General features: G+C 39.7%; 1 protein-coding gene across 1 annotated transcript in view; it reads right to left on the reverse strand.

Annotated features, from left to right (window-relative positions):
• Positions 1 to 23,072, reverse strand: part of LOC113581483 (complement C3-like) — a 25,729-nt gene extending 2,657 nt beyond the window's left edge. The window contains exons 1-38 of the mRNA XM_081706166.1: positions 22,943 to 23,072; positions 22,724 to 22,747; positions 22,598 to 22,624; positions 22,179 to 22,208; positions 21,580 to 21,772; positions 19,738 to 19,903; positions 19,284 to 19,354; positions 18,565 to 18,656; positions 18,395 to 18,477; positions 18,095 to 18,182; positions 16,624 to 16,726; positions 15,481 to 15,595; positions 14,580 to 14,695; positions 14,328 to 14,471; positions 14,014 to 14,229; positions 13,723 to 13,923; positions 13,241 to 13,399; positions 12,415 to 12,544; positions 11,186 to 11,254; positions 10,782 to 11,060; positions 10,366 to 10,675; positions 10,033 to 10,118; positions 9,303 to 9,442; positions 8,179 to 8,388; positions 7,733 to 7,799; positions 6,183 to 6,269; positions 5,659 to 5,862; positions 5,095 to 5,170; positions 4,827 to 4,986; positions 4,052 to 4,162; positions 2,765 to 2,909; positions 2,382 to 2,545; positions 1,759 to 1,911; positions 1,601 to 1,660; positions 1,405 to 1,495; positions 1,050 to 1,101; positions 877 to 964; positions 1 to 21 (exon numbers count right to left, since the gene is read on the reverse strand). The exon at positions 1 to 21 is cut by the window's left edge and continues 69 nt beyond it. Coding sequence (XP_081562292.1) covers positions 1 to 21; positions 877 to 964; positions 1,050 to 1,101; positions 1,405 to 1,495; positions 1,601 to 1,660; positions 1,759 to 1,911; positions 2,382 to 2,545; positions 2,765 to 2,909; positions 4,052 to 4,162; positions 4,827 to 4,986; positions 5,095 to 5,170; positions 5,659 to 5,862; positions 6,183 to 6,269; positions 7,733 to 7,799; positions 8,179 to 8,388; positions 9,303 to 9,442; positions 10,033 to 10,118; positions 10,366 to 10,675; positions 10,782 to 11,060; positions 11,186 to 11,254; positions 12,415 to 12,544; positions 13,241 to 13,399; positions 13,723 to 13,923; positions 14,014 to 14,229; positions 14,328 to 14,471; positions 14,580 to 14,695; positions 15,481 to 15,595; positions 16,624 to 16,726; positions 18,095 to 18,182; positions 18,395 to 18,477; positions 18,565 to 18,656; positions 19,284 to 19,354; positions 19,738 to 19,903; positions 21,580 to 21,772; positions 22,179 to 22,208; positions 22,598 to 22,624; positions 22,724 to 22,747; positions 22,943 to 23,019 — 4,608 coding nt within the window. The 5' untranslated portion in view covers positions 23,020 to 23,072. The remainder of the gene's footprint in view (positions 22 to 876; positions 965 to 1,049; positions 1,102 to 1,404; positions 1,496 to 1,600; positions 1,661 to 1,758; positions 1,912 to 2,381; positions 2,546 to 2,764; positions 2,910 to 4,051; positions 4,163 to 4,826; positions 4,987 to 5,094; positions 5,171 to 5,658; positions 5,863 to 6,182; positions 6,270 to 7,732; positions 7,800 to 8,178; positions 8,389 to 9,302; positions 9,443 to 10,032; positions 10,119 to 10,365; positions 10,676 to 10,781; positions 11,061 to 11,185; positions 11,255 to 12,414; positions 12,545 to 13,240; positions 13,400 to 13,722; positions 13,924 to 14,013; positions 14,230 to 14,327; positions 14,472 to 14,579; positions 14,696 to 15,480; positions 15,596 to 16,623; positions 16,727 to 18,094; positions 18,183 to 18,394; positions 18,478 to 18,564; positions 18,657 to 19,283; positions 19,355 to 19,737; positions 19,904 to 21,579; positions 21,773 to 22,178; positions 22,209 to 22,597; positions 22,625 to 22,723; positions 22,748 to 22,942) is intronic.
• Between the last annotated feature and the right edge of the window lie 129 nt (positions 23,073 to 23,201).

Genomic DNA, 23,201 nt, shown 5'->3' on the forward strand with positions numbered 1-23,201 from the left:
GCGATCCACCGAGTTTGTCAGCTGTAGGTCAAACACACACACACACACATTCAGTTGTTTCACTGACATTGATACATTGTCACTAGTAGTTGCAACTCCAAGCCAAAGAGGAACAAAGATTTTCAAGCAAATTTTTAAAATCTTTACATTTTCTTTCATGACATGAAAATAGCTCAGTGTTACTCTGCTGGATGTGCTGTATATTGGTCTACCAGTGTTCTGACCATTCAGAAACTTATTCAAATTACAGACCATACATTTCCCCACAATCACTTACTCCTGCCTTAATCATGTCATATATGGACTTGAAAAGCAAAAGTTCATTTTTATAGCGAGCATCTCCGTATCTCCCTCTTAGCTGCTCAGTTCCTATTAAAGTCTAAGGGGGACTGGACATTTCTCAGTTACTATTATTGGACTACTGAAGAGCCCTCTGCACAGGACTTCTCCATCTCTTATCACTTTTATATCACACCTTAAGATTCATCCTTTCTCTAATAAAAATGGTTTTATTTTTAAAACATTGTTTTATCTGTCAGGTTTTATGTAGTTGCTTTGTATTTGTGTCCTATTGCGTTTTACTTTGTTAGTTTTGCAAATGTATCTTAATAGATATGTATTGTTACAAAATATTCATTAGAAAATAATGAAACATTACAAAATATTTACATTTATTACAAATTAATTAATATAACTAAATATAGTAGTTAAAAAATAATACTATAACATTTATTTATCTTTTTGGGGGGATATTGTTTCTATCACTTAGTTATATTTTTTCTGCTCATTGTGATTTAAATTATTTTATAGCTCTTTGGTCAACATTTGTTGATTTTAAATGTGCTTTAGAATTAAATCTGACTTGACATGACTCACCAACTCCAAGTCAGAGTTTTCTGGCTCAAAGCCAGTTGGCAGACTGATGTCCAATACCGCCATCCGCACCTGGTGTGTCTCCAGAGCTCTGATTGGACGAGAGTGTTTGCAAGCTTCTGAACACAACTCCACAATGCATTAATGCATTTAGAATCTACATGTTAATGACTCACCTGACTGTGATGTTGAGTGTGTACGACTTCTCTACATCTGGTGGGGGCTTCTCTATAACACATGGGGAAAGTTTAGAGCAGTGGCCCCTAGCTGAATTGAGGCTAGCCGAAGCGATCCATATGTGCAGACAGAACTGCAAGTCTACAGTTATATTTGCTCTTATGTAAATTACATCAGGCAGGAATTGGTGGCTACTACCTTTAACTCCTTATTAGTGGTGAGAGCATTTGTTAATGGGCTTATTATGCAGTATAATGAGCTTATTATGCAGTATAATGAGCTTATTATGCAGTATAATGAGCTTATTAGGCAGCTGCAGAAAGCGAGTGTGGGGCAAACAAGAGATACGCGCACCACTGCTCTCGCTGATGGAAACATCCAGCTCAAAACCATTACAGGAGCTCTTCTCATACACGTCAGGCAGCTGGTTATACACTGTAACCACCTGCAGGGGGAAAGAGACAACGAGAGAGAGAATGCTTGAATAACGACAGCTGATCCTGCTAGTAAATCCGATCAGATGTCCGTGCTGCGTTTGCCTGGTTTATACCTCCAGGATTCCTTGTCCATGCCCTGAGGCCATCACTGTGAAGTCCTGATCTAGAGGAACCTGAATGAGATTCTCAAAGTGTGATGATGAGCGGATGAGGGGTACATGCATAATTCTATGACTCATAGCAGGGTGGGGAGTGGTTAGCGGAGACTGACCCGTGAGGAGCGAGCCACGTGTGCCAGCCCGCGGGTGAAGGCCCAGCGTCTGTCTGAGCGCCCGGGGATACTGAGCTCAACCTGCAGGTCCAGGTTTGATGGAGGCAACCTCACCAGGAACTCAGACAGGGCCTGCAGAACTACCATGGTGGACTAAGAGGAAGACAGAATGAGTCGGTGTCTTGTCACGGCATACAGCACGCTGGGTGACGGACAACTCTCACACGCGGAACGTACCAAAGATTACGTGGTGCAGATACGTATTAACTTTTGTTTAGGAGTAGTCACATGGGATGTGATCACTCAGTTTGTCTGAAAGGAGAATGACGTCTCCCACGTTTTGTGATATCTATTGTGGAACTAGAGCTGCTTAAGATCAAAACCATTACATTGTCTGGCTTGTGTGATTCCGTGACGAGACTGACTGACGGTGAAAAGATGACAGCACAGGGATAAGGCCGGAAGTTGTGGCAGGTGGTAACACCTCCTTGTTTTGTGTGAGGTATGGTTAGCCAATCAGGCCAATTTACAGGATTCACACCAAACCAGATATTATTGTGAAACTTATGATACTGTAACTGGGTTTAGCAAGACTGGCAGCCAGGCAGCAGTGTGTCGGGTACCTGGGTAGATCCGTATCCCCCGCCCACCCGACGCTGTTGGTTCAGCCACTTGAAGGGGGCGGCAGCTTCCTGCACGTGTCCTCCTTTGAGAAGCGCGAGCAGCGCATAGCCTGTCGCTTCCAGCGTGAAGAACTGGTTGCTGGAGTCCGGCCAGTGGGTTCGGTCTGAAATCAAGAGGAAAAGTGATGGTAATCAGTGATTATATGCAAAAACATGTCGGTGAATATGTTAAAATTCTCAGCCACAAAAATAGCCAGAGGTAAGTTCTAGGTAAAAAATAACAGAAACCTATGAGGAAAACGGGATTTTTTTTTTTTTAATAAAAATTTCTTTAAAGGTCTAGTGCAGAGTGAGGTTGTGTCCTCTGAGAAGTCGTCAAGTACCTGGTGATGCAGCCTTCAGTAACACACTCTTTTTGCAGCCCTGGTTACTGACAGCCAGCGCGTAGCATGCTATCGCCACTGAGTAGGGCCGCTTCAGCTGCGAATAACGCTCATTCAGATACTCGCCTGCTCTCCGGAATCTCGTCTGCAAAGTACATCAGTATTTCAGATGTAACCACTGCACTGGTTACCCCAGGAACGTCACGGAAACACTGGTAACGTTAAGATTAACTGAAAACAATAGAGCAGCGAGCTGTGAGGAAATGAACCACCAAAAACCAGTTGATCTGGATTACTCAGATACAAGTTAGAATCTGAGGTAAGTGCAATTACAGTAGAGAAGACATCCTACCTATGTTAAAGGAAGAAAATTCTAATTTACAGTTTCCACATAACCCCCAAAACACAAAGTTTCCTTTGTTAGTTTTGCACTGGATATAGAGGCTAATCTAACTAGCAAGTATCATTGAAAGATTTTACCATAAATACATGGCCAAATCTGATTCACTTGCTTCCAAAAACATTTACTTCTTAAGTAATGTCACACAGCTTGACGTGATGTCATTTGTAAAAACTACACCGTGTATGATATAACATTATGGAATCTTGGACAATCAAAATTACATTCTTTCTTTGAATGTGAAATCACACTGGAATGCTAGAAGTTATTTTGATGATAACATAATTTCACTGTGAACACTGGTTTGTAAATAAGGACTACCAGTATTCATGATCTCTCAAGAAAGTAATTGTAGAGCTTGCCTTGTAATTGCTAGTTGTAATGCAAAACTCAAAGGCAAAACATTGAACACCAAACATCTGTACAACGTACATTGAACATTTATAGTCAGAAATGTAGAAGCTTGGCCTTATCAGAACATCTGTTCATTAGTTTAGGCTTGACCTTAGAGCATTGTATAGTCTAAAATTTAGCACCTGTGTTTGGATTCACTTGTTTGTCTTTATCACGTTTGGTGGTTGTGTATTGTGTGGGAGAAGGTCTTACCGTTTAGTGGTATTATTGTATTATGCACCTGGTGTCCCAGTAAATACATTTTTATTTGGAACAATCTATGTGGGTGTATTGGTTCTTGGTTAGTGTACTAGTTGTTCACGTTCTCACCTAGGCCAGAGCCTACAAGTGGGCAGGTAACAGGTGATATACAGGAATGACTGTTGTCAGCTCTTCATTTTATTTAAAGTACAGTATTCTCTAAAAGTGTTTGAATGCTGTTGTTGGACATGTGTGTTTGTGTGTGTGTGTGTGTGTGTCTGTGTGTGTGTTACCTCTGTGTTAATTTCAGGATCATCACAAGTAAAATATTTTTGAGCCTCAGCCAAAGCTATTAGTACAAAGGCAGTTAGGGTCTCCCTGGATTCAGCACCCCGAAGGCCTCCCTACAGACACACACACACACACACAGAGTCAGTACATAAACGCAGTAATAAACACCAAACTGACTTCAGCAAGTACAGACTCTGTTGTTTGAGACATTTTCCTTTTTGTTTTACCCAAAAATTAATAATGGCTGATTTTCAAAGTACTCTGTCATATGCTGATCATGCACATATTTAACTGTATGAAATCTTCATCTGTGATTATGGCTGTAAGTGCCTTTTGAAACCCTAAAGAACCATGCTAAGGTTTCTGAGGCACGAGGCCTTTCCAGGCAGCCCAGCAGTGTGACTGGACAAGGTTCAAGTAGCTCTGGGTTCCCATAAGCCATACCAACCCTAACAGGAGGAGCTGGAGGACACCAGCCTGAGCTCTAGCATACTGACTGGACTCAATGTCCACTTCTACAACAAGAGTCCGGTTTTTATGTCATTTTACAATGCTTTTTGGCATTTTAGGGGCGCATTGCAGGGATGTGAACTTTAAGAAGGAGGCTGTGGGATTGGAAGACTGGTATACAACTTGGTCCACTCACGCTTATGAAATGTTCGCCTGCCAACTACAGACATTCCTATAAAGTCACTGTTTCTAATCTACAACGAGCAGGGACGTGCTGGGGTGCAAAACGTGTCCTGTTGGCTCTTCCCTCGTCTACAGTTCTCTCACCGTCATGGAGATGGTGTAGACAGGGTTGTCCTCTTTGAAAGCTCCAGACGAGAGCTGCTTGTGCTTGAGGAGGTAGAGTAGCGGCCCGCACACATGCTGCTTATTCACATTGGTGAGGTGATGAGCCATAGCGAACACCTTCACTACATACGCTGTGATCCTGAGAGACAGGAGGCCACAGAAGAGACAGCAGAGGTGGATGGAAGGCCTCTTCCAGACGTTTTTACATGCAGTAATTCCAATTATCTTTTGTGAAGTCTGTGGTTACCAGGTGCTGGTTCCTTCATTTTGGTAGGGTGGGTATGAATCATCCTTTTTGCAGTAATGAAGCTGTTTCTCATAGCCTAAGACAAAAGCACAGAGACAATTTGTCAAACACATTACACATTTATTATGCATTATGCTGACATTTTGGTTCTACTGGATGGAACCAAGCAGCAAAACAGTACTTGTATGCAGACCCACGTCCTTTGAGTTCCTGCAGGAACTGTTTCCATGCAATTGATTACTTAGACATAATACAGGTCACTTTATATGAGAAAGTAAACACAATTTACTACATATAAATGTATAAACCTAACCAAAGATGAACTTCAAAGTCTATCTGCAATGCACAGCTGTCTGTGTTAATTAATCCAAAGATTCTAAAGTGAAATGGGAACCACAATACACATTCCTGCATCTCACCTTCACCTCACTGAAAGCACTCACCTCTTTTTCTTGCTTTTTGTGCATCCCACTATTGTTACCCCTCCACTGTCCTGTTCATCACTGGCTCATCTATCCATCACGCCACGTGTCTGTTATCCGTTCGTCCGTCTGTTGTTCTCACCTTTCTGTATGTAGGAGAGGGCCTCATCTCTGCGCTGCGGTCCCACGCTGTCCCACTGGTTGCTGCGGTCCAGGTAGTGTGCAGCTATCAGGGGCAGCGTGATGCTGGCCAAGTTTTGCTCCACACAGCCGCCGGGCATCCGGATCAGCGCCGCCAGAGAGTCCTTGTTGATGGAGTTCTCAATGCTGTCTGCCAGCAAATCACCTACACACGACCAAAAATTTGTAATATGGCAGGAATATCAAAGTTTTCGATATAAAAGTTTAAAGTCTCATTTGAACTGGGTGTTTTTACCTAATGAAGTTTATTTCTAAGTGATTTGACTGGAAACAAATAGAAAGTATTTAGATGTAATGTGTATTTAATTGAATTTTTTTTAAAACTCAATTAAATTAAACTAGAATACCCACAAAACAACATTTGGTGTACTGGATTCACATCTGGACTGATTTAGTAGCTCTGTGGATTAAAACCACTACAGATGTTACATGGTTTTGCCGGTTATGTACTTATTAAATATTCACCTCTAACATTGACAAATGTTTCTGGCAGAGAGTTTGGAACCACAGAGCTCAGTTTAGCTTTTCCCACGTTAATCAGCTGCTTCCCACCTGAGTATGAAACACATACACATGCACACAGACACACACACACACACACACACAGTGATCTGGAAGTGTGCCCTGTGGGAAGTCTGTGGAATGTATTTTTGACCCTCTATAATTCTCAAATTATTTTTATAACATTTTAAAACATTTAAACCACTATGAATGCTGAAAAAATGTTTGCTTAACACGAGTATTTTCTTAACTAGATGTCCTTTAAAGCAAATCTCAGTGTTTTGTAGTGTAATCTTTATCTACCGCATTTGTAATGTATAGTTACTACAGACAATAATTTTGATACCTGTAAGACAAAAGAATGGAAAAGAACAGAATTTTCCCAGAGGAAGGAGAATGGTGTTCCCACAAATGTTCAGTTATTCCCTAACTGCATAAAAACTGTTACACTCTAACAATAAATGTGTTAGGATGAGAGCAATATGAAAGCTATTTTAACATTGGTAGTTTATCAAACAATGTAGCAAAATAGTTCAAAGACTGCTTACTTTTGCTTTTGGCTTTGTGGTATTTATGTTTAAAGCAGTAACACATTTCCCCTCAGCTGACCATACACTACAGACATGGGAGATAACTGACCATAGGCTATAGATATAAAAGATAACCGACCATACGCTACAGATATGGGACATAACTGACCATACACTAGACATGGGAGATAACTGACCATACACTACAGACATGGGAGATAACTGACCATACGCTACAGACATGGGAGATAACTGACCATACACTACAGACATGGGAGATAACTGACCATAGGCTATAGATATAAAAGATAACCGACCATACGCTACAGATATGGGACATAACTGACCATACACTAGACATGGGAGATAACTGACCATACACTACAGACATGGGAGATAACTGACCATAGGCTATAGATATAAAAGATAACCGACCATACGCTACAGATATGGGACATAACTGACCATACACTAGACATGGGAGATAACTGACCATACACTACAGACATGGGAGATAACTGACCATACGCTACAGACATGGGAGATAACTGACCATACACTACAGACATGGGAGATAACTGACCATAGGCTATAGATATAAAAGATAACCGACCATACGCTACAGATATGGGACATAACTGACCATACACTAGACATGGGAGATAACTGACCATACACTACAGACATGGGAGATAACTGACCATACGCTACAGACATGGGAGATAACTGACCATACGCTACAGACATGGGAGATAACTGACCATACGCTACAGACATGGGAGATAACTGACCATACACAAGATGTGAGAGATAACTGACCATGCGCTACAGATGTAGATATCTTAAATTTTACAATATTATTTATTTATGCTCTGACTGTATTTTCTATCAAGCCCGGAAGAGGCCACAATAGGATTTTTTTTATTGTGCACAATATTAAATTTGGCAAGCAAATTAGATTAACGTGACAGAATGTGATCTCACTGCTGTCTCCATTTTCAGCAGGATTCAGCACATAACTCCTCACATCCATTGTCTGAATGCCTTCCACCTGCAACACACACACACACACACACACACACACACACACACTTCAGACACCATATACATAGAGGTGTGGAGATAACACATGAACTGAATACAAATTTTGGGCATGTGGACTGTCATGAAGGGCTCCTGATGTCACAATTTTGGTGGTTCACAGTAACAAAAAATCAAAATAGTTCCTCCTGATTTCCTGTCATTTGATCACAATGGCTATGAATAGAAGAGCTGGAGACACCAGGACAGCAATATAAAATGCTGTCATGTATAATTGTGTCAAATTGTTGTCATGTATAACTGTGTCAGAAAATGTCATGAATAATCATGTCATGAAATGTTGGGCTATACATATAAAGCTACATTTTCCATTTAGAGCAGACTCTCACCACCACACGCAGAGTCTTCCTGATGGCGTCCTGTCCAGATAAATAGTGCGACACGGCAGTGACCTGTAATGGGAGCTCTCCTGCTCGGAGCGGAACCACCGTGTAGCGGAGCAGCTGTGAGGAACGTGCTCGCACATACACGTGCTGCTTATGATCACCGGTAAACGCCACACTGCACATGTCCTCTGTCTTCTGTAGGATCACCAACACCTACACACACAGACATGCAAACAGAGAACTGTAAATATATGGAAATCACTTAAAATGTCTGCTGTATTTACATTTTTTTAATGACTAGGTTCATTAATAAGAGTGTTGAAATGAAACAAAAATTATTTTACTGACTCAAACAGTCCAGAGAACAGCACAAATACATTAATTGAAACCAGAACATTACAAACACAATGCATTTAATTAAAAATGCTGCATTTGTGGAAACAATCAAAAGCTAACAGTGCTAAGACATTACTGTTATTAAGCCACAACACAGTTCAAAAAACATTTTTAAAAGCACAGCATTTGAAGTGGCTCCCAAGAGGTTTAAAACTCTGCTATGAAAAGTAATGACATCACATATAGTACACACTATCATCTTCTAACCAGCCACAGAGAATGAGAATGTTCTATACTACAGAAATTACATTGTACCCAGCTAAATAGACATGGTATGAACTGTACTGGCAAAGGGATTATGCATGTTTAGAAATGCTAAACAATAATGCAAATGAAATCCCTAATTAATTATTTGCTAATGAACACAAAAGTTCTTTTTTTAACAAATGGAACTTTAGACCTAATCATCTTCTTTTTCAGGCAAATGACTTTTGGTAATCTGTTAAAGGCCCAAGAGCTGATTGGTGGCTGCAGTCAGGTGCAAAATACATTTTTACATTTTTCCTAAATTAAAAAATAAACATCCAATTAGCTTATCAATTACTTATCAATTACACAGTCACATCTAAAATGGCCTGAATCAGTGGAACTTTAAAAAACAACACTGAAAAGTATGTCATGAAAGCTCTATAGTTCTGTACGTTCCCTAACTGGCAGCTGACTGTAGCCTAGCTGGACAGATCACACTTATCTCTGACACCTGAATGAAAAACAAGGCATGTGGCAGTGACCTGCAGGTCCTCGTTCATGTAGTTGTGGAGAACGGCTTTGACCTCCAAGTGCTCGTTTCTGGCCGCTGTGCGTGGGAGACGCAGGTCGATGAAGAAGCGCTTCCACGAGCGGACGTTGAAGGGCTCAGCAACACAGAAACCTGTGATGGCAGAAAGCCTCAGGCGAGCAGCAGAATGTGATGGGCAGAAGTGAAGACAGTCATGCCACAGTTTACATTCAAAAGGAAGAATGCAAGTCTTGATATCCAAGATGGCTATCCTCATGGTGTTACAGAACTGACCTGGATGTAGTAGTTATGTTAATTTTTTCTAGATTGCAATAAGCCCGTATCTTAAACCACAACATCAAGTTTATGTGATAATACTTAAGTAAATGGTATGAGGTGAATATGTGAAGATTTGGGCATGTGTTTATGGAAAACAATTTGGGTAAAACTTGTTAGCTACATTAGCCTTTTACTTCCTGTGCCAAAACTATATATTGTTTAGAAATATCTGACCTCACATGTTGTAGTCTTGGCTGACTAAAAAATTGCAACGTGGAAAATTGTAGTTGATTGCGAATTTTTTTTTTGCCAAACCTTTGCTTTAAGGTCACACAAATGATAAAGGGGACTGTCACAGTCACACCCCAGAGACAGCAGAGGCACACGTGCAGTTATAGGGAGATGGAACATGCCGATACACAGGTACACAAACAGAGTGTGCAGGTGGGGACATAGATGATGACCTGTCTGAGGGGAAGCGCTGACAGCCAAGATCCCCCACTGGGTGATGCTGTCTGGGAGAACAGTGTGCACTGGAGAAACAGCCAGTCTGTGTGGACACACACACACACACACACACACACACACAGCAAAGCATGCTCTGACTTTGCTACCGATGTGGTTTGAAGGCAATTATTTCCCACGAATGATTTAACTTTGATCCGGAGATCTGCGAGCGATTACATCATGGCTTAAGTGCACCGTGCAGACGGTCCCAAAGCGTGTGGGTGCCTGTGAGTGCAGTGAGATGACTTAGAATGACTGAGAGTGCCACCAAAGTTAAAGACCACACATACCCATCCTTTGTACCAGGCTCGCCTTCTCCAGGGAGCCTGATGTCCGTCCATAACCAGGACTCAAAGAACTTGGTGCGAATGTAAATGTCGTCTGCCTCATAGTACTCATCTTCATCAAACTCCTCTTCCTCCTTTTGGATGTCCATAAGCTGCCCCTGCTTGGCATGTTCACTGCTTTGAAGCTCAGTCATGTCTTCACCATGAACCCCAAGTTTGCCTGGTAGTGCATAATGTCTATCACCGGGAGGACCAGGCAGACCTTGTAGGGGATAACGCCTGCTACTGGCATGGCGACCTGGAGAAGATTCTCCTGGGATCCAAGAATAGTTACGCAGCGAGACATCTATTAAACCAATTCTAAAATCAATTCATTCAATCAGCACCACTGGGAATTACAGACAATTTTGAACACTCACGGGCAAAACTGAAGAGGAAATAATTGGGTGAAAACTCTATGTAATCGTCGTGAGTGGTAAGGATGGGGATCGTTGTCGGCTCGGCAGTGGTAGGTGGCGGGGGTGTAATGATGCCCAGGACCTCCCCCCGGTACTCCGAGCAGCAGCGGAGGAAAGCGATGATGCAATCCCATCCCTCCGTGATGTAGAGCGCACGGCGGCGGCAGGAATACGGCATGGGGATCTCACGTATACCGTCCATACAGCAGCGCTGCTGGGAACCATCGGAGTACCGTTTCTCTGACCCCACCAACACGTGTGCACATACACACACACGCATGTACACACACAGAGTATTTTAGCATTTTGGTTAAAGTGTCTTGTGATGCTGATACTCATATATCGAACACCAGGTCATCACTCACCTAGCTCGGCTCTGAGATGAACACGGTGTGCAGATCGTCTGCTCCTGGACTTCCAAATGCATGGCAAGTCTAAATGCATGGTGATTCAGACACATCACATGCATGCTTTTAATCCTGCAATCCTGACATCCGCGTTTGATACCCAAGTATCATGACACACCAGGGAATAATTTATTATTTGTTTATTTATTTACGCACTGCAATTATGATCATACCTGGATGTTGAGTGGCTTATGCTTAACTATTTCAGCATGTTATTAGAAACATAATATATAAATTACCAAAGCAAAAGACAGCATGTTAGCCAGTGAAGTTTATATTGTCAGATGGCTTGAGTTCATAGTCTTGTAATATTCAAACACAAGCAAATCAAACTTAACAGCAGTGTCATCAGAATTCTCTATAACTTATGACAAAATGCATAGCACTAACCACACAGACACACACACCTAATCTACTAAATTGAGAGGAATTTATGTTGGATAAAAGTAAGCCTTCGGATCTTAATGCCTTTTATAAATCCAGGGATAGTGGAGTTCAAAGTTGCACGTAGATATAAAGAGGAAGGGACCAATATCACTCTAAAGTGCTGTAGCGGAAGAAGACTCAGAAAACAGCAGTTCTGCTCCAAGGACAGCTCTTTTATATTCAAGCCTCTTTTAGAGTGCAAAGTCTTGACAAAGACTCACACGCAGCAAACACCAAACAAGCAGAATGGGACTGAGTCTAAGGATGAAACCTCGGGGGAGGTCATCAAAATGTAACATGCCTTACAGAACAAAAACACACAATTAAACCAAATACCACTGCTGCCACCACCACCACACTAAGAACATTATTTTTTTAAACTACATAAGCCTGCAGAGTGGTGCACAGTATTATGTCCTGACATATTGGTTGACTTCTTTATTTCACTGAAAGACATTTTCATGTCTAATTATCGATGCCAGCAGCAAACCAACACCTGGCTCAAGTATTCGAAACACTAACACCAACTGTTTGCTGGTTTGGAGTTATGTTGTGCCAATGGTTGTGTTCATAGCATTCATAAATGAAACACTATAACTTCCTGTTGTGGCCATGTTATGTCCCAGTCTTTATAATGTCATAATAAAACACTAGCTAGAGCTAGAGTAGATGAAACTAACAGGAGTGGTGTGTATGGAACACACCTGGAACACAGTAAATCTGGTTCTGCATAAGCTGCTAGCACATGAATGGAACAGTACCGTGTCTGCTGTCTGTCAGCTGCCCATAGTTGGAGTGAAAGATGAGTCCTGCATCTTTAAACACACCCATACTGTCCCTGCCTCCACCCTGGGAACAGCCCATGTCTTCCTGGCTCACCGTCTCCCAAATCTGGAGGGAAGAAGGGACAGAGAAATAGGTTAGAAGAAGAAGAAGGGATTTATAGCTGAGTGGGAGGCTTGGAATAACCACTGCAGTGGTGGGATATCATATAAGAAATAAATTCTATTTAGCATTATTAACCACCCAACCACTAACAGGATGTATAGCATGAGTTCAGAGGTCAAACACAGATACTGAAGGAAGATTCAGCACTGGATGAAACAGAAATATTGCCATGAAAATAAACCTTTAAAAACTTTTGATATGCAAGGAAGTGAATTTTTTAAAAACACATGCTTTTTTTCAGTTTCCAGTATCAAGAATGAGGTCAAAGAAAACTCATTTGCTGAAACAAAAACGAAGGTTTCATATTCACTCTATTTCAATTATACTTTTAACGTGGGTCTAAGGTATGACAAGCTGACTTTTTGAACTTATATATTAATAAGTTTAATTTGTGTTTAGATGTTTAAATATGTTTAATTTTGAGGATGGATACATGTATATATGTTGGAGGAATAGATGTGGGTTGGGCCTATGAACAGGAATCATGAGTGAGTGTAAAATGTTTGTTCTGAATATTACTACACACTTTTGTTACTGTGTTGTTCTTAGCCTGTTCTGTTTTACCGGGTCTGTCCTCTAGCAGGAATCATGAAGGTATTGACCCCACTTTTCAGTGCAGTGCAGTCAAGCCACAATCACCTTCCCCTGTGTCAGTCGCCTCCTGCTCAGCAGGAAAATGGCGTTGTCCACAGCAACCAGGCCAACCCTCGCCCCTGGGTCCCCTCTGACCTGGAAGTGAAAGCTGTTGCCTGGCGAGTATGTGTCTGAAACCTGTCCCATCTGTGGTCCTACGCTGAGCTAAAATGTACAAAAGCTGGTATCAAACATATATCAACAACAAGATATTAAACACTCCAGCAGATAATTAGAGTAAACACACAAAGCATATAATTATACAGGAATGCATCTTGTAGTCATGTGTCACATAATTTCCATAAGAGCTTGATCTCCAACTGCGATCACAAGAAAAGTTCAGGTTCAACTAACTAGCTCACTCACTGACTCACTCACTTTATTTTACCAGTGAATTCTACCTGCTGCTTTGTGTGTAAATCATGGTCATGCACATTTATTTTTTGAACCTAAACTCTCCACCTCTGGACCACTTGAACCAGACTCACCGATCCCATGCATTGGCTCCCGATATCTACCAGCACAGAGTCCGCCACCACCTCTGCACCGTGGCGCCTCGGCAGTACGTAGTATGCCACAAACCGGAACGCAGGCAGCATGTCTGGATTGACCAGCAGGGAGGTGCTGGTGACCTCATGACCTTCCACAGACACCTTACCTGCACGAACAATCTTCCCTTTACTCAACACCTGGAAAGAACAGGGAAGGACTCGTGGAGTTAGCGCTGCTGCAGAGGGGTTTTTTGCAGAAAAACAACTGATGGTGTGTACAAGACTCACAAGATATGAAATGTGCTGGATGCGATCCCGCTCCTTCTGGGAGAACGTGTGGACGTACAGTTTAAAACTCAGGAACTCTCTCAACTTTACTACTGAGCTGTCCACTGAGATGTATAGGTAGTTCTGACGTCTCATGTCAAAAGCAACATATGGCTCCACAGACAGACTTTTCACTGTCTGTTGTTCAGCCTTTACATCTGGGATTACGGTCTCCACCTGTGAAGTCAATCGACACGTAGGTAAGAGGGCCAGGTCCGAATCTTTAGCAAACGGCACAGGGAAACACAGCTGGTGCGTGCACGCGTCCGACTTACAGTTATTCTCTGAGGGCTCAGAACAGATGGCATATTGATGGACACCTTGATGGTCCCCCTGTGTTCTTTGATTAAATCGGACAGGAAGCTGATCCTAACAGGAACATTCAAAGCTGGAGAGCCGTCATGGTGGCTCACCTTCACCTGAGAAACAACATCCAAACGCATCAACTCATTCCCGCAGTACACAAGATTTAATTATGAATATAAAATCACAGTTCATTATATAAGATGTGTGTGCTGCGTAGTTACCGTCAGGTCGAAAGGCAGGCCTGGCTTAAAAAACCTCAAGGGGTCTTTGAAGGAGATCACATATGGGGCTAAAACTATTTTAATGCCAGATTTCTCTGCCTCCACCAAGTCGCTTCCTGAGGATAACAGTGGCCCTACATTAGACACTTTTTCTACACTGCTAATTAGAACAGCTCTTAAAACATCACCGACTGTTGGTAAAGCCTTCAGAGAAATGGACTTGTTTGTATTACATTTCTCAGTATTATGGGGCATAAAGTGAGATCGAGCTCACAGTGGGTTTGTGACCATGAACAACATCAACAACAAACAAAAACATACGATTCCCAAAACAAAGAAATAAAGTGGTTAAAATTTGCTGTCAGGATGGTAACATTTTGCTAAGTCACACACCACTGTTCAAAACGATAATTTCCATCAGTCATCATCTAAAAGACATTCTTTCTGCTCATATTCTCAGCATTCTACTAAAAAAAAGCTCACATTTTTATTTTGGGGGTCTGAAATTTAGACCCTGCAAAATCAGTGCCTGTAAACTGACTTCATTGCAGACACATAGAAGGGAAAACAAGCTTATGATTTTGTTTGTTTGGCTTAGTTCTTGGTTCAGAGGGCAATAAAGCAGGTGGGCAGTTAATATATTTTTTTTCTAACAAGGAACATGTTTCTCATTCAAATGACATTCGGTCAACAACCAATGCAGATTTAGGTGAGACCATGGTGATATTTTATTACCATTGCTGCCAGGAGCTATTCTCATTTGCTCCGCTTTAATCACTACTTGGCAAGAATCTTTTGGCAGAGAAGATGTAAAAGTGTTCAGCATGGACACCTGCTGAATGTGGCTGGCAGGTTGCAAAAACTATACTGAGTGACATCTCATGAAACCTTAACTTCCTACCTGTGCTGGTCAGGACAGAAGCTTTGACGTATATAGAAAACCCCAGTATATCACGGATGTTGGGGTGAGCCTCCTTAAGCTCCTTCATAGTTAGCGTTGCAGTCCCCCCATTCAGCTGGAAAGAATCAACACAAATATTTCACAAAGATGTCGAAGACAAGTTTTAAAACACTCCTCATATTAACTTTTTAATATACATCAAATTCACAAATGATTTTGCCATCTTTTGGCATAATGTAATGTTTGATGATTTCAAAATTTTCAAATGCATTATTATACAGTGCAGTTTCGTATATCAAGCTGCTCTGTCTGGATTTGTAATCCTGGTGGGAGGTTCTATCTGTCAGGAACTGGTGCTTTAAGCACCTGGGACTGTTCCCAATAGCCTTCTGGACAGTGCTCATGTATTTGCATGGCCTTTGTCTCTGGTTGCAGTCATTCTTGACCGGTTGTGTTCTGCCTTGTGTTCGCCAGCCTGAATGAGAGCCAGTAGCCAGAAGCAGGTTAATTTGTTCTGTTAAGCAGCCATGCGAGCTGTTCATTTCTTTAGCCAAATGCTGCCTGTTTCTTCAGGTTTGTCACCTAGTGCATTTCTTCTGTAACCAAGCACCATTAGCATTCCAGAGCTCTGTCAGCTTGCTCGCCTTCCATTCGAGTTGACTGTCTTACTTGTTACTTCCACACAAGCTGTCTTTATCTAGGTTTCTCAAAGGTTTTGAAAAGTTTCTAGCCTTTGTTTCAAAGGAGGATGTTGAGGTGCCCTTTGGCTAGTATTTTGTATCCTAATATCTCAAGCATTACTTCAGCAGAAGCATATGTCAGTTGGTTGGTCAGTTTACATGTGATATAAATTGTATTTATTCAATTGCAGCATTTATTAAACTGCATTCATGGGTTCCTGTATTTATACTGCAGGTGCAAATGCAGTTGGTGCATATGGACAGTGGTATATTCCGTTCATTTCAGTGGTTCTGTTTTGCAGGTTTTGCTAGCCATTGAATAGTGTAGTGAAAAAGACTACCAAAGTGCATGCAAAACACCAGCTTGATTCTCAGGTCAGGAAGCATAAACGCCAATACTGTAGATTAAAGTCCCTCGGCAAGAGTGACTGCTAGAGTTCACCTACCTCCACAGGTTACTTACATTGTTCACTTGCTTCATGTGGACCAGTCTTGTTTTTTCTCCATTTCTCTCTACTCCAAATACCACATACGCAACACCTTCCACCTGCTCTCCATACATATACCTGAGAATAAACATACATACATATATACATATATATCATCCATATACCTGAGAATAAACACACACATACATATATATATATATATATATATATATATATATATATATATATATATATATATATATATATATATATATATATACATATACCTGAGAATAAACATACATACATATATACATATATATCATCCATATACCTGAGAATAAACACACACATACATATATACATATATATCATCCATATACCTGAGAATAAACATACATACATATATACATATATATCATCCATATACCTGAGAATAAACATATATATCATCCATATACCTGAGAATAAACATATATATCATCCATATACCTGAGAATAAACATACATACATATATACATATATATCATCCATATACCTGAGAATAAACATACATACATATATACATATATATCATCCATATACCTGAGAATAAACATATATATCATCCATATACCTGAGAATAAACACACATATATATATATATATATATATATATATATATATATATATATATATATATATATATATATATATATATATATATATATATACATATATACATATACCTGAGAGTCATGTCAGTGAATATAGTCATATACCAGGTCTTCTTGGTACTACATTTTCAATCTCTTTACTTATTAACTCTTTTGTACCACTTCTTTGGTAGAATGATTTGGTAGAACACAGTTGGCTGAATGAATTTCCAGTTCTTATCCACACAGTCTAATGCTATCTTTAAACACAGACTGAAGACTCACCTCTTCAAAAGGCACTTTACCCATCTTTAATTTTATACTTAGCATGAGTATAGTAAGTATAAGATTAGAGATTAATATTAATATTATTATTATACATAGTAATATTTATTAATTAATCTTGCGCTTAATTTTGCCTTTATATATAGTGTATATATAGACCTACCAGTTCATGTCATGTATTTTTTGAAAAACAAAATATAATAATATAATAATATAATACTATTAATATCTCCACTACTTTTCACTTTTTTGCATCCGAATTTTGTTTCTATTTATATTAACATATCTAGTAGTATCTTCATATATCTATCACAAATATTGGCTCTTGGCAGATAGACTGACAGACAATTGTTGTCATCTCTTAACAGCTAGCATCTGATGTTTAGGTCCTTTATCATAAACTGATAATGCTTTACATTTGTAGGACAAAGGACTACTGCAGAAATGTAGCTGAAATCAATTTGAATTTTAAATAAGAATTTTAGATCCTACTGTAAATTAGATTTGATCAAGTTATTCATTTAAAACCATAAGATTTGTTGAAAGATTAAGTCCAAGCTAAGTGATGGTAGAGTTGTAACTCACTTGGCAAACACCTCCACGGCTAATTCCTCATCCTCCAGACTGAACTGCGACTTTTTTGGTGTCAGAGTGACATTGAACGCTGGGAGCACTGGGCCCCAGGGGAGAACAAAATATTAATTTTCAGACATATCAGAAACAACTTCTCACATGAGCTTCATTCATTGATAAAGTAGATTTTCTTGCCCCAGATCTTGAAATCACATCACAAACAACATTGGCGTTTCCTGCAGGCACAACAATAACGTTTTATAACATTTCCTATTATAATGATTTTGCAAATGTATCTTTTTGAACACATACCATATTTTTTAACCTCGAATTCAGAGTTAAATAGGTTTTCCTTCAAGTGGTTGAACTTTGCAACAATCTTCCACTTGCCCTCTCTATAAAACAATAAAACATGCTTGAGAGGAAGGTATTCCAAATCCTTCAGAAAAAGGCAAAGTACATCCAACAAATCTTTTACATACTTGACCATGTCTGAGAGTGCGTAAGTGTCAGAGTAGATGCCATCATGGGCTCTGGTTCTGGATGTCGCATAGACTGTGATTTCATCAGGGTTCTGAAACAGCACAGAGAAAACATCATGCTCAGTGCCCATAGCTGCATTAGCCACTAGAACAGTGGCTTTGAGAGCAGCCGTAGCCCAAGCCTTTAGCTGCCCAAAGTTTCCTGTAATACTAGCTGAAATATTTGTGGTGTCTGTTCAACATTCAATATCCTTCAAGTTCAATAACGTGATACTGTCCATGGCACTAAGGTGCTCTATGTAGCATCTGCCTGACATTAACAAATCACTCTATTTCTGTTTCTTCTGACATCCATTCGTGTGGCTCTTTTCTAACTCTAGATCAGTAAATTGTGATATCTATAATATTTATAATATCTATGTCACTTGTGTCATTTCAAAAGAGGCAACATTCAAGAAAATTAATAATTACATATAGAAAATGGTGTGACCAAGTAAAATATATTTCTTGTGATTGGACACTGCACCATTAACTGCAGAAGAACATGGGTTACCTTGCAGCATCATTGTGGATGAATTGTAGAAACAGGCTAGCTATGTTCAGTCCCACCACAATCGGTCTGTGGTTACTGAAGTGTTTATATAGCAACTGCAGTGGCTCTGTCTCAGCAGTTTATAAAAAATAAATAAATAAATTTTTTAAAGTGGTAGAAGGCCTACCTGAATCTCCACGGTGATAGTACCGTTGAACGCCTGAAAAGCGGGAGTAGAAACGAACGCTCGGTACCGCACTGCCGAGGAAAGGTGGGGGTTAGACTCACTGGAGGAACATCTCAGCCAAAAAATGGTGGAGGAAAAACTCCTGAAACTACTGAAACTCCTGAAATCCAGGGGGAGACTTCTTTAGCATGCCTCAGCTTTCACTTGCATTCCAATCGAGTGTCACTGAATAATTGTGTGAACTGTATGTATGTGACCTTAGTTTTCAGATGATAAATGGTAATGCCAGTAGAAACCTTGTGTTTAAACCTACATGGAATTGAAGATATAAAGATTGCCTGGTGTACTTTTTACCATGTTTGTCATGCTGAGAAAAATGTGAAATGCACCAATTTTGTTTGCTCTATATATTTGGAGTTTTCAGCCCCATGCTCAGTGTAGTGTGATACTCCACCTGTGTCTCCAGGGTTGTAGATGGGTTTGTCCGTCTGGATGAAGATGTACCCAGAGAGGAAGGACACTTTAATGGTCTGCTCAGCTCGATGTAGTGTTCCAAACTGGGCAATCACCTGTACAATCTCAGTCTTTTTCTCCTCCAGATGAAGGAGACTTGAGCTAATCTGAAGGTGTTCAAAGATAGTTTTTCAAGCAATAGCACATTTCTCAAGATATACCATTAATAGCAGTAATTAATAGTAGAATGTGACCTAAAGTGAAAAGCATAATTTTTTTAAACTAGATTAGTTTTCTTAGAATTGTTTTACAAAGTCTTTTAATGCTTTCAGTAATGTATATATATAAAATTGCAACATATGGTAGAGATTGTAGGATTATTAAGTGTGAGCAGACATCAGCGTGTAATCCCTTTAAACACTTTATTCTGGAATACGTCAGGCAAATTCTTAGTGATTCCATGGCAAAAAGTTTCAAATGAAAAGATGAAAGAAAGGCAGATTTTTAATGAACAAAACAATATAATGTAGAAATACATCACTTATGGAACTCTGAAAGCACTCATTTTTATATATATATACTATATACGGTTTATTTATATAAAACTATAAAAGTTACTCTACTCACCTAGAATATTCTTTGGATTTCTCTCTCTCTCTCTCTCTCTCTCTCTCTCTCTCTCTCTCTCTCTCTCTGTCTTTAATCTTTGAAAGCAAATAATTCTTCTTTGCATATGCTTTGTTCATGCTTTTTAAAATCATACTACTTTTGTATAAATGTAATAGTTTTATTTATTACATCATATATTTTGTTCATGTACCATGACCACATAAATGTCCCTATTTAAAAATAAACTGATCTTGACCTTGACCTCAGTAGCATTAATTAAGGCTTTCCTTTAGTCAGGAGTCAGGCACCTCGGAACAGGCAAAGGTCACTGAAGTCATGCTGTCATTCCACCAGGCGCGTATAAGATACTACAGATCTAAAAACAATGCGGTAGGTGAAAACTTTCCAACTGTTCTGTCCTATGCACATATTTCTATCACTGGATCATTATAAAATTTGCTACAAGTCAGCTGACGCTACTGTTCATTGAATTGATGTTAGTTAGATAGAGCTATTTTGTATGCAATATGTAGCCTGTGATCTAGTTACCTATCTGGTACTCACTGCCACTGACAGACCTTTCTCCTACAGTCTGACCTGCATTCAAACTACATTGCTAAACATGATCAGGCTGAAAGTGATTTCCCTCCTGACTACTCCTCTGATGATCCTGGCAAAAGGATACAGGGGGATACAAATGCTGTAACCCTCCTGAAATAACTTCGTTACATTATTTTAATGCTTTATTTAATGCATTCATTTATTTATTTAATGCTTTATTTCATTTTAGCTTAAGCTTGGACATAGCAATATTTGTATTTTTACTAAACAATGATTTATTCGAAGATTGCGGTGACATTTTGGAGAAGTATGTAGAACAAAATGTATCGAGTTTTAAACATTTTTATTTACCACAGGTTGCGAGAGAGGTGATTTTCAAAAAGGCCTTTCATATTTACCATAGAATAAGAGCCCTTTAATTCTAAAATCCTAATATGGGCATGACATCTACTGGATAATATTTAGAGCAGCAAATATTAGAGCAATTAGAGCAGCGCAAGCACTACTGCCACCTGCTGGACTCGTGTGGAATGACAGTAATGCATGTTTGAATATCTAGATCAGTAAATGTGCGTAGAAACAGGCAAACATTCACATAGTTCACTTTTGAAGCACTTCAGGTGTCTTTAATTTGCCAATTGGAATGGAAAATTTGTATTGTATCAAACCTCACCTCCAGGGATTGGACTGCAATGTAGTTGTTGTCTGAGCTGAGAGCCACATTTCCCTGCCACAGTTGGTAAGATTTGGCCGGGTAGTTGTACACTGACAGAGAGACAGGGACTGTCGCAGACACACCGAATGCTTCCAGTACAATGTTCTCTTTACTGCCCACTCTCAGCAGAGCTGGAGCCACCATAGAGAACCTGCAGCGCACAGCAAACACCAGCCTTGTTACATCAGCAAACACCAGCCTTCTCACATTTGCCACAATGCCTTCATCACATGGACAGAGCTCACCATTAAAAATACATTTGCTTATTACCAACTTTTTTATTTATTTTTCTTAACAAATGTATTTTCCTAACAAAACAGGGGAGGAGTGGAACAGATATGCAAGTCTGAAATAGACTAACACAAAAGCACAGTTCAGTTAACTGGATGTGGTCTTTACCATCATTCTGAATAGAAAAGTGTCAGTGATGTTACAAAGTTGCCAGCAAAATAAATCCATTTATCTTTGGCTTTTTATGTCCAGTAGGTAAGTTTGGAAGTGTGTTGGCTTTGTGAAAAGTGAGGGTCACTAGGGATGGGGGGAGTTTGTGCGCTTACTTTGGCAACAGGTCATAGTTCTCCTTGTCTCTGCAAACACAGATTACACAGTCACTGACATGTACAAACATCACAGCTCAATATCAGATACAAACAGCAATTACACAGATTTTAATGTATTTAACTCCACTAATATGTTGCATATTTTGATTAATGCTAAAATACTATTTTGATTACTTTTGTATAAGGACCCTCTTGAATATATATTTCTGGATAATTTAACATCGGCAAGAGAAGTAAAACTAAACTGCATGAATTAATTGCAACAATAATAATAAATGGTAGAAATCACAACCACCACAATAATTATAAAAATAGGTGTTTTGTGTTTTATAGGTGTTTTATACTGCTATAACACTATATTGTTACTACTAAATGCTAAGAAAAAATAAGCATTTTGCAAGATACTTGTGACTTACATAAGATCATCCTCTACATGGTGGTACCTGCACAGGAACAGGAATCATGTTATTCCACATGACGTTGCTTTTTTAGAACAATCAGCACCTCTGACATAAACTCATGACTAGTTAACAGATACATACCGTACGTAAGTGTTCCACCAGCCTCTGCAATTAAAGTATTAATTAAAATACATTAGCATACAATTAGAACACATTAGGACAGGTCCAGTTCCAGGAGATCATGAATTCTAAAAAGTACAGGTATAGGAACACTACAGGAGCAAAAAACATTGGTGTCCAAGCTACATTCTGGATAAGTCAGTGTTCTGGCAGTGAAATTGCCCCTAACTTCCTACTCACCGATGTTGATTTCTGTGTTGGGCATTTAGGCCATGACACATGGACAGTACCCATAATAAGAACGTTAAAGAACACATCTGTTTAGAGAAATGCCCACCCTCACTGAAGCATACGTTAAAAGAAAGAAAACAGACTGACTGTACACTGTCCCATTTCTGATCACTTCTGGTAAACTCTTGCACAATCTTAAGTCAACTGGAGTTCGCTGGCCTTTGTTGATCAATGGCACAAATGTCAACAAAGGCAACATAACAATCAA

Source organism: Electrophorus electricus, chromosome 23 (assembly GCF_041902795.1).
Source record: "Electrophorus electricus isolate QZ-2024a chromosome 23, ASM4190279v1, whole genome shotgun sequence".
In the NCBI taxonomy this organism is placed as follows: domain Eukaryota; kingdom Metazoa; phylum Chordata; class Actinopteri; order Gymnotiformes; family Gymnotidae; genus Electrophorus; species Electrophorus electricus.